The sequence below is a fragment of the Mycteria americana genome, chromosome Z (genome assembly GCF_035582795.1).
Source record: "Mycteria americana isolate JAX WOST 10 ecotype Jacksonville Zoo and Gardens chromosome Z, USCA_MyAme_1.0, whole genome shotgun sequence".
Lineage (NCBI taxonomy): Eukaryota > Metazoa > Chordata > Aves > Ciconiiformes > Ciconiidae > Mycteria > Mycteria americana.
Window position 1 is genome coordinate 34539868 of NC_134396.1, and position 14996 is coordinate 34554863.

The 14996-nt window shown below is 36.1% G+C and overlaps 1 protein-coding gene across 1 annotated transcript in view; it reads right to left on the minus strand.

Annotated features, from left to right (window-relative positions):
* The window catches only part of GNAQ (G protein subunit alpha q), a 139547-nt gene that overhangs the window by 34427 nt on the left and 90124 nt on the right, over nucleotides 1-14996 (minus strand). The window contains exon 4 of the mRNA XM_075526518.1: nucleotides 4694-4848. Within this exon, the coding sequence (XP_075382633.1) occupies nucleotides 4694-4848 (155 nt within the window). The remainder of the gene's footprint in view (nucleotides 1-4693; nucleotides 4849-14996) is intronic.

Here is a 14996-nt window from a genome sequence, read left to right on the forward strand (position 1 = left end):
AAAGCAGAATCTACCATTCTGCAACACAACTTGTCCCCAAATATAGCTTTAGAACCTTCAAGTACATTTTTACAAATGAAGGGAAGAAAGAATCAATGAACAGTATTAAAAAGTTTAATAAATAATGATGTGCTTATGTATCTTGTAGAGTGAGTATATGGTTTTCTCACTCCCAACAAATGACTGTTACACAGATATCACATAGACAGTTGTTGATAATTTGCTATAGACCAGTGTCAGCTGCATAGCAGGTCTCAATTTAGGACAGTATTAGTCCTTCTGAAAGGCTCACACAGACCCATGATGCTCTAAGAATTCCCTACAGCTTTATGAAATAAAAGAATGAATGTTCTGATCGCTAGAAGCAATACCAGCAAGTACAGGAGTAAACTGCTGTAGTAAAAACTTAGATTCATACACTGATCTTTCCCCTTGTGTGGCCCTAAGCACGTCCTATTTAGCACACAGTAATTCCACTGAAATGCACCTGTTTCAGAAGTGGAACATGGAAACAAAATGTTATTTTTAACAGCCAGGTATGAAGGAGTTAATTGTTCAGCTGAGGCTATGAAGAACTTCAAACTCAGATGGAATACTGTCATACAAAAATTACTACGTGACCAAAGCACTACAATTCATGCAATGGTTTCACAAAAGGTGAAACATGAACTTTTAACAAGCAGACATCATTAGGATTCATCTCTTTCTTCCCTGTTAACAATCAGTGATATTCTGAAGATGTCTCTTACTACATGGTAAAATACTGGAATCTGCATTTCTGTACTAACTGTCCAGCTAACTCAACTCACATGATCACAGGTATATGCATGGCTGTGTAACTGTAGGAACTAAGTTGTTAAAGGTGACAGCAAATGTAGAAACAAAAGCCTGAAGGACTCTCATGTATGTATGAGAATGCCATGGCATGTATGACTAATAAAGCAGTGCCTTAAATAATAACAAAGTGGGGTATTAAATGCCCACTGGTGTAGCTAACACAGCGGGGTAGGAACTTGAGGGCAAATTATATTTAATTATCTGAAGTGTTAAAAAACACACCACGGAAGGGAAACTAAACAGATATCCTCAGTGCTTGTGTAGCAACTAGGAAGTCCTTGGTTGGAGGTACACAATGGCATAATACTTCCATTTCATGAGGCCAGAGAAAGATGAAGTTTTTCAGCAAGGCTCTGGGACACTTTCCAGTTCTAAACACTTCCTACTTTTTCTTCATGAAGGGGAAGCCCTTAGTGTCATATTGGGGAAAACTGGTGATGAATCTCCACAAATTCTAGTTGCAACCCAAATTCTGCAAGTTGTCACATAAATGTGAAATGTTACTTATGACAACTGTCTCTCTTACTGACAACAGTAAGACTGTTGCCTCTCCTTTCTTCAGGCCTTGAAAAGCCATGATATAATCAGACTGTTGACTGGTAACCTGTCTGCATTTGGGTTAAGGTCTTGACACCCTGTGCAGTACATGATCTCATCTCACACAGCTATTACTTAAGGCAATCCACAGTGTGGTATTGGTTTACATCTGTCTCACACTGTCAACAGTATTTTAAAGGGAAGTGGTTTAGTGGTAAGTAAGTGGCTAAGTCATCCCGTAATGTATATAGGAAGTGAATAATCTCTATTTACCTGATGTGCTTGACTTTACCACAGAGAAGTCTAGAAATTGCTTTTAAAAACAACACAAACACCCAACCTTTGGAGCATCCAATGGCAAGGGAAGAGAATGGAATGTATTTGCTGAGCCTCCAAGAGGTTCAAATCAACTCCCACAATGCAGGAAATTTTCTTTTTTAGATCCTACCCTCACCTCTCCTGGTAAACACACGTCTGATGTATTCTTCCAGGGTACTAGCAGTGGGTATAAAAACATCAAAAGTGTAGCTAACAATGACAAAGCAGGTCAAAAGATGACAGAAAGTGAAAGTATAGAAACATACAGGATGTATTAGAATTTAGAAACAATAAAAGAAACAGGAAATGCAGAGGAAGGTATTTAGGAAGACAATGTGTAATAACATTGACAGGCAAAAAAAAGGCAACACAGGGAACAGACTGAAAATACTACTACTGTAAAAGCACAGGGGAAAACTACTGAGAAGATGAGAGGCTCATGCAAGGGATGAATGAAGAACGTGTGACACTGACACATATGCTTAAAAACATTGACACATATGCTTGCAAGAGATCTGGTGGACAACAAACCATCTTGGTTTATGCATCAAGCCAGAAGAAATTACTAAGACTGACCAAGTCAATGGGCACTGGGTGCTTATTTCTGTCTTACTGCCTCGTGAATCCCAGTAGTAAGTTTTATGCATTTTGTTTTCTTGCTTTGTGACAGGAATTTAAAGCTAGCAAATTCTCTTTGGGTGTTTTATTGCTAAACATACACACTGTATTTTTGAAACAACGTTTCTTTGGTTTCTGCTAATTGCTTTTACTGGACTTACATACCTGAAAAAACTCTACTTGCAAGCATAAATATACGAGAGGCTCTTCTAAAGACTCATATACAGTGATTCACAATTCTAATTTAAAACAGATTTTGCAGAAATCCATAGTATGAACTATAATATAGTTAAAGTCACCAAATCTACAAAAACTCATGTTAAATTGCTAAACATGTTGAGCTTGAAAAGTAACCAGTCAACTAGTACATTTACCTTTGGCAAGGCAATGTACTAGCCATTTGCTTCTATAGCTACTTAATGAATTATTCCCTACCATTTTTAATACTACTCAAAAGATCCACTATGGTGGCAATTTCATTAGAATTAGGTCAAAACTACGGTATTCAGCACAATCTGATATGAAGTAGCATCAGACGATTATTTCCTACTTTGGAGAGCAAGTAATTCTATTTTTATCCTCTAAGGCAAGCACACGAAATACATACATTTATTTCAACTTTAAAAACAGTATCACATCTGTTGTGGAAACAAAGTTAGGACCTACAAATACAAAAAATTCAAAGTATAAGACAAGCTCTGCTTCACCTTCTAGTTACCCTTTCTGCTCATTTCAGTATGGAAACAATATGAAAGTATATTGTCAACAACTTGTTTCTGCAATTTTCTTTTCACCATTTATGCACCCTAAAGTTTTTCACTTTATGTAATATTCTGTTTTCTTACCACTAACAACCAAAACACAGTACAGTATCTTTGGGGACAGCAAGAATCCAAACAAGAGTGATGCCACTGTGCTGTGCACCACTCTGCACCAAAATATACATACACAAATGACAGAAGTGATAGGTTGGGAAGGTAGCCCACTCCACAGGACAGCAAACTACATAGGACAACAAGAACCCTATCCATGGGGCAAATATAGCAGAAGAACATGGTGTGGTGATAGCATCAGAGCAAATCTGAGGAGACATACGTCATGCATCTGTAGCTCTTCAGCTGCCTAAATTGCATCAGTGAGATACTAAGTTTGTCTTGACTAAATCACATGTAAAGTGTTGAGCTAGATAAGAATCCTCAGACTACTGTGCAGATAAATGTTATCCCAGATCTCTCATATCTATAGCCTTGTTCCAATGAGCTTAATGGGAGCTTCACGGTGCCTTTCCGTTCTTCTGTGCTTTCCTCAATAAGAGGCCTCCATTCACATACACCTGACAAATGGAGACTGGAATGATATAATCAGAGTAATTTGCATAGCTAATACAAAAATTCATGTGGACACCATGGAGGTTTTTGCTACAGCTTTAATAACTATGCTGTATTTTTTAACGTAGGTCAACATCAAAAGGTCATCATCCCTTACCATCATCCATTTCTTTGACAACAGATGAGAAATTTGATCTGAGCTATATGCTACATTACTCAAGAGTAACTGAATTTCATGGAGTCAATCTTCAGGCAGTCCTTAGATTCCAATGTTAAATTTCACAGTACTATTTTATCAGATTCCTGCCCCAAGAAACTAAAGGCATAACATTTCAGACATTGTTTAGTCACATATGCATTTTTATTATTGTTGATCTATAACAGAGAGGGTTTAACTTCAAGTGCTTTTCCTGTTGTCTTTGTGGCAGCCCTGTTCTTTAAAGTTTAGGCTTTGTTTCCGTAAAAGAAAGGCAGTTCAATAAAACACAAGAACCCTTGCTTAGTACTATTTACCTCACCACGAGGACTGCAAAAGCAATCTGTGAGGGAAAAGGGGAAAACCTGGGAAAATGGGAAAAACTGGGAAAACAGGAGTTCTGGCATTATAATTTTTTCAGGCATTATAATTTCTATTAATTGTATGGAGCTCTACCTTGATTGCACTTCCCAGTATTCACTACTGTCATGCTACATGAAAGTATTTTTGACCAGCTTGCCTTTGTGAGTGTATGTCAGAGGAGAGTAAGGGCCTGAACAAGTATAACAAAAGAAAACAAAAACATCAGTGATTAACTATCCCTAGTTAGAATCTTACTTTAAGACTTCAAATGATCACAGACTGTCATGCTGTGAAACAAACACAGATATAATCCTAAACTAGATGTACTCCACTCCTTAAAGTATCCTCTGAATTCAATTTAGTAAGTGTATATTCAGGTATGTTTGTGCTGCAGATGCATACAAACAGGTACACAGACATATCATATAAAAAGTAAAAATTACTTTGTTAGAAACAGAAAATGATATATAGTTGTTTGTAGCCACCATGTACTTACTATTTAGTTGAATCGGACAATTGATACTCCCGTCGTCTATCATAACACTCCTGAATTCCAGGGTCATTCCATAAGCTTCTTATTGCATCTACATACGGATTCTCAAAAGTTGACACCTTCTCTACATCGACTTCTCGAACTAACTGTGCATGAGCCTAATTCAAAACAAACAAAACAGTAAAATTTACTTCATTTCCTGTGTTTGCAGATAACTCATATACAGTGAACATAAGAAACAGGAGTAATTTTTCATATTGGCCATGCCACCAATATGTATATGCAATTTGAAAAATCAAGTACCACGAAGAAGGTTGTGAAGATGGAAAAAGGAGACAACTGTTACAGAGAGTTCCAGAAATGAGGAATAAAAGAAAAAACCTTCACTTTTTTTATGGAAAGGATATAGATCTCAACACAGATCAGCATATTATTTACCTTTCGTGCTAAAAGACACCGTTAAACAGAATACCTACCATCCATTCTACCAACTGAACCACTCATTAACAACTGAACCCAGGACATTTGGACAACATGAAGATAGAAAAGACAGTAAAACCCCCAAATATTCAAAGACGGGTATTTTACCAAAATCTGTATTCATGTGAATGAACTTAGTGATGGTGTAGGAAGGAAGCAGTAATGTTGATTTATTGGGGAAGACCTTAAAGTAAATTGTGAATGAATGAGAATAAATAACAGTACTGAGTAAATTATGAATGAGTGATGATACGGTGTGTTCAAAGACAAATAGTGCTAAATATGATATTATGACAAAAAGTGAATTAATAAATGTACAAATGCGCCCTTATTTCAGACTGTGCTTACTCCAATTCAGTATTATTTACATGAAATGGATGAAGCATTCACATTAAAATTTGTATTTAATTAAGCTCATTTTAAAGAAAGCTTTCATTTTTTATTTTTCAGGTACAATTTTAGAGTATATAAAACATGCTTTTTAAATTATGACTGGTTAACCAACTTGGCAGATTTAGACACTGATGGTAGCTGAGAGAATAAAGGAGGGAAGGAAATTGCCTTTCAGAGAGACTGATAAAGTTCTTGATGTTACCACAAAAGTAACAGAAGTTACTACTAAAAAAGAAAAGCAAGATTATTAGAAATTGTCTCTAGTTTCAATTTGTGCTATAAATTATGGAAATTCTTAAAAAGTAATGTCTAAAATTGGGAGTTGCTAATAGGAAAGAATCCCTAATAAATCCATTACCCTCCTAAATACGTAAAATTTAGTTAAAGCCTATGGAGTCAGAACTACCAAAGAAATACAGCAGAACAATTTCTAATTTGTCCTGGAAGTATTAGGTACACATTTCAGTAACAAATACATGAATGTATGTATCTGTGTAGAGATATATAGACATGCAAACATACACACATACAGAGAAGACAACCGATGAAAACTTGGTCAAGCAAAAAACCTGAGGGATTCTACTCTCCTACCTAGTCTGCAGTTGAGCTGAGGACACAAACCTCTTCCCATTTTAAATTAGGTGAAGGTATACTGAAACCAGTGTTCTTGTTATTTTTTAATAAATTTATCCTCTGTTTACACACATACAATCCCCACTCCCCTTTTTAGACAGTCCAGGAGAATGATGCTACTGCTCATTACTTAACAAAATATTATACCTACAACTGTTTTTTACTCAAGAGTTAATAAAACCCTCCAAGTTCAGTGTGCAAAATGTGTGTCTTAGATATAAGGAGAACATATGTTCTCTGTTATCAGAACCCAAATCTCCAAAGTTCTAACAAAGGGTATTTTCTTCTGGATCATGTCCACGCATCCCCAAAATACCTGGACAAATCATGAAGGGTACCTACCTTCTTACAGCAAATAACAAGAAATAGTACTCTACTAAACACAAGCCAACGTTCTTGTGAAACAGGGTAATTTTTTTTTTTTTTAAACTACCTTATACGTTATCAAGCTCAGTAGTGTATTCTGTTGTCCTTGTGTACTTCCAAAAGAATGATGCCCTGAATATTTTCCGACATCTTGTGACAAACTGATAAAAGAATATATTCAGATACTGATTTTTCTTTTTGTACTTGAGCTCTGAAATTACAGCCAACTGATATAAAAATCTAACAGAGCTAAAAGACTAACATACTATTCAAAAGCTTTCATTTGAAATCCGTCATAGCTGAAGTTATTTCTCCAACAGTTCCCTAAATATTCTCTAACAGGTGCTCAAATATTCTACATTGGTAGAAGAGAAAATCTTAAAAGGTAAGTACTTTATTCAGTTACCTACCTAGACTTGTTACTACAAAGTTGTCTAACATCTTGCACTGTTTAAATTATCGGTTCTGTATGTCCTGCTATACAATTAATATGACTTTGCACTATGTGACCAAACCTACAAAATAAACTATGATATATGCCAAGAAGTTGCATCCATCGAAAAACTGATTCAACTTTTTAAAAAGAAACAGCATTTCCTCAGTGAATACTGCTTCTGCTTCCCTGCGGTTTGCTTGGGCAGACTCATGACAGCTTGTAACTTACTGATACACAGCTCTTTGCATCAGTGCTGCTTCTCTTAAAAAATGCCCTTTCACATAGATTTCAAATCTTTATTAATCCTCAGCTATGCTGTCTTGTTCCCAGAGGTATTATACTTTCCTGTAGACAACAATTTTTCTTTCTTTGAGAGTCTTTGTCAGGCAACGTCTTTTGGTGGCTTCTAATTTCTGGTGGTGGAGATAGAAATGAAAATACAGGATCTCATTTATTGGCTTAATTTTTCTCTCACTTGCCCTGGTACCCTGCCCAAAAGTAATTCTTGTGAAACCTTGTGAGATGGAGAAACATAAATTTAATGCAGGAGAAGAATCAATCATGACCGATGTGTGGTGTCAGTACTGCTAATCCCTGGCTTTAGTTTCCTTCCACTAATATCAATAGAAAATTTGGAACATAACTGTTGATGTTAGCACTCACACATGAAAAAATCTAAGGACTCATCATTAATTCAGTTTATGCAACTATAAACACTATCCAGTGCTTCTTAGTGTCTACTAATCCTTTCACTTTACCCCAAATTTGACATTATTTGGGAGGACAAAAAGAAAAAAGTTAAGCTTGAGACTTGTACCTGAGAAAGTTGTACCTTGTTAGAGTTCTCTCTTTTCAGACACCAATAATTGTTATCAAAGTATTAAAACAAAAAAAAAATCTCAAAATGACAGGCAAAACCGAAGGATTCTGCAAGTACCACCAAATTCAAACTGGTCATTAAGATGTAACTACTAGTTCAGCTGCAATGTTCCACAAACAAAATCTAGATGGTGTAGATGACTTTTCAGTCCAATACACTTTTGACATCAGCAGTCAACATCTTCCGTGGCCTTCTGGGAATATAAGAACACTTGTAGCAATTTCCACCTTATTTACCAGAAATCTTGTAAACACTCATTCAATTACTTTTAGCAAATCACATCTCTCCTAAATTTAAGAGCTCCTTCACTGATTTCTACAAGTATTTAAAAAATGAGCCCAGAATAAGAAAACTGGAATTTTTGGGAATAGTATTGGATTTTGAAATCAGGAAATCTGAGCCTGAGGAGAAACCAAAATAGCTGTCATTTCTCCTTCTTCATTCCCCTCAGAAAACTATTGACAGTGTTAAAAACTAATTCTAAGCTTGAATAGCATTATAGTTTTATGCTGGTCTTTCTGGCAATACTCTTTTGGCCACAATCCATTCATAATAAGTATACTTTTTTAACCGCTAGGCTTCATCATGTCAGTTTTCTACTTACTCTCTTTGTAATTTTTTGAAAGCTCTGATGCTTCTTAGGGACTAATTGGGCCAGCCAATGGATCCGGGCTCGTATTCTCTCTGTATGTGCACCAACCATTTGGAGCCTTACAGCAGTGACTACAATCAACATAGCAAGCACAGGAAAAGGCTCATATTTTTTATATTCCTTTTGATATAGTCTCTGTAACTTTCTCAAATTAGCACTCCACCTACCAGAATGATTTATATGAGGGAGATCAGGCAGAAATGCACAGTCTAGTTCAAAAGAAATTCCTCTGGGATCTTAAATCTACAGGAGAAAGCAATATGCTTGAGATGCAGCACGTAAGATTGCTTTGTATCAATGGTCTCTCTGGACTAGCTGATTTTAAGGTGCCCATTTAAAGAATTCTCATAGAGGGAACATCTTCTGTTTTGTAAAAGGATTTCCCAAACCAATCAGAAAAAGACTGTGGCTGTAGTGTTTGGCTGTCGGTAACTAAAGGATTGATCCTTCAGTTCAGTGATATTTAGTTCAGTGATACCAGTTCAGATTGATCCTTTAGCACAGTGATATTAGTTAAGTCTGGATAGTATAATACACATTGATTGCGAAATTGAGAGCAATGGCATGTGATCGGATGCAAGCAGTCCGGGAGCTGAATGGAAGTCGTTACAAAGACATCATCATGACTATGGAATTATGTCTTTTGGGGGAGGAATTCTTGATAATGCAGCTTAAAAGCAGTAATGATTGTTTATGCCAGCTCAACATGAGTCATTTACAGATGCAGACCCTGGTGACTTGTAATCTACAACTGTGGTTCACTCAAATATCTTGCCTTATAGGGCTGTATAGCAAGATATGGTGCTTTGGAGACTCCTGCAAACCTGCTGATATTTGAAGCAGGTGTAACATGCAAGGCAAGTAATACTAGTGTATTTCACTGTCTCGAAAACTAGACAGTTGGGGCATGTGTTCCTTAACGTGTCAGAAAGCAGCCACTTCTGACTGATAATCAGTCCAAGGTAGGAAAGTGTTTTTTACATAGCAGCCCACAAAAAATAGTTTGTAAGAGGACTGTAAAGAGGATCTTGCTTCCCTTGAGCAACTTTAGAGCATAGAATGGACTAGGGTAAACAGGGTGGAGGTTTCATGGTGTGCTATACCAAGAACTGTATTTAAATTAATAAAGTGTGCTATGAATTGCTGAAACAAGGCTTGGTGCAATGCTAGTCATCCTTCAGTTGCTGACAAAGGTTAATAGGGTATCAAACTACCTAAATCAGAATTTGTCACCCTTTCCTGTTTCACATTCTAACCTTTGGACAAAAAAAATAGCACAAGCTCTTTGAAAAAGAATTCCACAGACATGTAACAATCTAAAAAAATGAGTTTGCATGAAGAAATTTTTTTTAATTCCTGGTCATTGTCTGTAGAAAGCCTAGGATAAAGGACCTTAACCCATGGCTTATGGGCAATACAATGAAATGGTAAAGATTTAAACAAGTTATCCTGTGCCTTAAGCTGGAAATTTAATCCATTTAAAATGCATCATTAAACACTAGTTGTAATACTTTTATATATCTAAACACTGGAATAACAAATCTCTACACATATGAGGTTTGGTTTTTTGTGTGGGGTTTTTTTTTTTTTTTAGTAGGGCTCAGAGAAAGCTTAGAAAGTAGCTGAAAAAATAAGAACTTCATTTGTACACTGCAATCAGAGCCCTGAATTTTCTTGCTGTCTTATTTACTTTTAAGCTGCACCAGACATGGAAGACAAACACTAAGTCACCACTATAGGGCTGCAACCAGAACACTCAAGGAAGCTTTTATCAAGGATTATATCAAAATTTCAATATAGATAATAAAAAAGGCTTCTGAAACTTACATTTTAAAGGCCATATTACCACTATAGTCCTTCTTGAAAAAAACCTGTTTTAATACAGCAAGAGAAACACAACAAAATAACTTCTTGTCACCCTAGGAGATTCTCTTGCCAGTGTTGGAGACATGTGAGTCATGCCAAAGGGGAAGACAGGGGAGGTTAGGTGTACAATTTAAATACAGAATCCAGACCTTCATAAATGTACTTTGTTACAGTTATCGTACTATTCTACCCTGAAGTTTCTGATCCTCTTTTTATAACAAAAGATTTGTATAGCAACAAAATAAGATTTTTCTGGTGTCAGGCAGAAGAGTATAAAGTTATATTCCTCTCTGATAACTAATTCACCCAGTGTGAATAACTGTTGGAAAGTTAGCTGAGTTAGAAGATTAAGTATATAAAAATACAGCCTCCTTTCATGAAATATGAGATGCCGCCCTATGAGATGGAACATATGCATTATTTAGGGAAAGGAAAGCTATGGGACAGTGCAATTACACCAGCACAGTGTAGATACTGTTTAGAAGTAAATAAATCTAAAGGGCCCAAAACTAACATAGACTCTTTCTGCCATGGCAAATCATAGTATGGGGAAACAAAAGGGTGTGATCATTTTTCTACTTACTGTCCAGCTTTCCTATTTTTCCATACATAAACTTTAGGCTGCCTGGCTATCACTGTTAATCTGTTGCCTAACAAATAAAAGCAACTTAAATATGTAAACATTACCGTTACTGTTCCTTTGATAGAGTATCTAATTCCATGTAACAGCCTGAATTATCACTTTTATCACTACTCACCCCTTCCCGTCAAAACCCCGTATCTATTGTAATACTGCCATCAACTGAAACAAGTTCTTCAGTGAACACTTTGGGCAATCAACCTCTACAGAACAAACCAGGTTTTCAAAACAAAGTAGAAAATACAAAAACATGGAGAAAAGGAGAGATGAAGCATCCATAAGCCATTCCCTCTCTACCAAAAGGACAAAGAGGCAGATTAAGTAAAATGAATCAGTCTTGCCGTGATCTTAGGTAACTTCAACTGTTAAATTCTTCACCATTTCTTCCTTTACAAAGAAGGCTAGGTTTTGAACATTCATCCTAATTTTGTTCATAGTAATTCTAAGCAGAGTAAGCTACAAGAAAACTCTGGTAAAAGAACTGGTAACTCCACATTTAATAAGATAAAAATCTTCCTTAATTCATATGTCTAAAAACCAAATATTGACTTTTAGATTTTTGTATTATGCAACATAGCATTTTAACGTAAAGATCTCAAAACACTTCACAAAGGTTGTAAGTACCACTAAGTGTGGTTAACATAAAATTGTCACAACACACAGGTCAATCATTTCCAATGGAGCAGTGTAATCATATTAATGTTCAATTAACAGCAATTACCGTTAGATTATTATTAAATTTGAGACTAAGATTCAGTCCTGTAGGAGAAAGTAATTGTTACCTTCAAATGGTAACAACTCTCCTATAAGTATTTCTAATGAGGTTACTGACAGAGTACAAAACCTGATGTGTTCACATCACAAGTCACAGGAGTGTTAAATGCCATACCATACCATGTTACCCAGATGCTCGTACACAAACACACACTCACACGTCTTTACACGACCCCGAGTAAAAAAATACACTTTGTCTAAACTATCACTTCAGTTTAGTGAAATGCCTCTGTGATTATTTGAAGAACATTTTCCTTCAAGTAACAGGTTTAACAGATTTATTATAGCTTTCTACAGCCAAATAATTCAGGCCCAGTTTCCTAATGTACAAACTGTCCTTAAAAGTGTTTGAAGGAAAAATAAAAATTTGTTTTGTTGCAAGACCCAGGAAGCTTCCCCTATCGAACGAAAGACACTGCCTTTTATCTTGCTAATAGTATTTATCTTTTTCTTTTGTTTGTTTCGCCGTTTTGGTTCTTCTCTGCTACAAGGAAGTTTTTAATTTTGCTATAATGTGCTATTTAAGTGTACTATTTAATTTTAAGAGAAATGTTTTAGAACAATATGTCTCCAGAATTGGAAAGAGGGTAATTCTGAGGCAGAATTATATATTCTTATCACTCCCTTTAACCAAAACACAGTAGAATTACACACCTTCCAGCAGATAAGGTGAAGATATGACGTTCATTCCACTTAAACACACCATATATGAAAAACGTGGATTGCCATGTGTTTTTAAAACCTAGACTGGTCACATGAGAATACCCAATAAAGCCACATGACTTTCACATTCTGATATTGCTGGGGTGAGGAAGGAATGGATTTAAGACTTAAGGAAAAGTATTTCTTCAATTTATTTTTGCAGTAATAGGAAAATTATGGGATTCCCAAAGGAACTTGGAGATATCTGATCCTACAGAATCTACTTCAAGACGGAAACATAATTGTTGAAAAAGTTCTTGTAATTCAGCACTATTATTAAGAAAAAGGTGCACACTTTCAAGACTCTGCTCTCTGGCGCTGTAGGACTACATTAATGGTGGTTAGGCTTCGCACAAGAGTTGCTTTCTGTCAATGAGTTGATGTTACGCTACTACAAAGTACTTGCTTTCTTTAGCTATTTTTGTACATTTAAATTAAGCTGGGTTTTGCCAATTTACTCGAAGTAATATTTTACTGAATTACCACAGTGGTTAACTACGGGAACAACAGCAGTTAGCTGAATAAACTCAGGACAAAAAACCACTTGATGCCAAATACCCATTTCATCTTTCCAGTTATTGGAGGAACTAAATCAGTCATCTTTTTTCTGTAAAGCAGCATCAGTCTTCAGAATGAAACACTAGCCAGATCTCTGAGGAAAATCTTCATCAACCAAAAAGGCATAAAATAGTAATGTTGCTTTCTGTAGTCTTTGTATGGAGCAAGAACACCCACAGAACATCCCCAAATCTTGGAATTCAGAAGACTGGCCTGTCACCTTCTCCTGGACAAGTCATGACCCCACAGAAAATGGAAGGATAAAACAGCCAAAAGGCACAGCATGTTTTTCAATTGCCTGATTCATGATAAACATGCAGGGTCAGGGAAGCCACTCCAAACTGTGGATACATAAGAATGTTACAGGAAAAGACACAGACCTTCTTTTCTCTTTGTATTCTTAGCTTATTTATTTACATGTCCCTTTCCTGTGAAGAGCAGGTACCACATAGGGAATGGAGTAGAGGGGATAAACACCCTGAAAGTCTGATGTTACCACAGGCTACTGTTGTCCCGTTACAGACCTGAATTAAGAGTCAGAAACTGCTATCAACTCTGAAATGTCTCTCAGAAAAACTCTGCAACAGGACTTCAGACCTAGCTGACAGTCAGATAATGAAAAACTGGATTAAACAGGAGAAACTTTAAGAAATACGTCATCTGCTTGCTGCCAAATGCCTGCCAACGGTGGCTCTTTTGTGAAGCCCCCAAAAGACTGAACTCATTTTAATGGACTGATGGGCAATGAAGGCAAAGTACAGTGAAGAACTACTTTATTGTTTTGTTATACTGTTATTTAGTTTTATTGCTAAAAAACACTCACTGCCTAGCTTTGTTTCAGATCAGGTCACAAGACAAACTGGGAAAAAGAGAACCTTATCCACACACTTAGAATGGAAAAGATACCAAAATAAATCTAATAATACCACTTTCCTTAAGCAATGTCTTTACCTTCTGGTCATACTGTATAATATAAAAAATATGAATGAAAGCTACATTTTTTATCTCATGCATGAAGGAAGTTCAATTTTTCTATGGCAGTTATTTTTAAAAAGCTGGGACCTATATGGACAGCATATTTAGTAAGTTCATTTCCAAGAATTATATGCGCAAATGTCCAAAATTATAACATCCAAAAAATTACGGAAAATCTCAGAACAGAGACTTGAAATGGCTCCTGATCCAATACGTTTATAATTTAACTGATAGCTAAACGGCTCCATGCTGATTCTACCATGCAATTTTCTTGTATTTATATTATTATATCAAAATGCAGATGCAACTGTAAGTGTTCATAAACACAAGCCTTATATGTTCCTGCCTAAAAATCATGCCACAACTTACACAGTTAAACATCTCTAATTTAGAATGTTTTACATTTTGCTAAAACATACTAAGACATATTTATTTCACCTATGTATTCCAAAGTCTCAACTACAGAAAGACAATGCCACAGCAACTTTCAATTGTTGAACAAACCCAATGGTTTCTGGTAGGTTGAACTTAAATGTATAAACTAAAGATTCATATTGTTAGACTTAAAGAGTGAGAATGCTGCATCTATAAGTCACTATGTGCTCTAGTCACTTACACATCAGGCAGCCAGAGCCTCACAAAACCTTTAGAGCAGCACCTTCCTCACCATGGCTTCATTTGCAACCTGAAGATATACACAACTATGCAGGCACAAAGGGAGAAATAAGGGTGTATGATAGCTTCTTCATTCTTTCACAGTGAAAGGGTAAAACCTCAGTTGAGTGAACTGAAATCGATTAGAATTTCAGACTAATTTACAGAGAGCCATTTCATTGCAAATAAGCACGCACACAGAGAGTTCTAGTCCATAATATGACATGTAATATCATCAATATGGCGCAAATATACTATACTGTATACTATCAGGAAGTTTTACTATACTCCTGACAT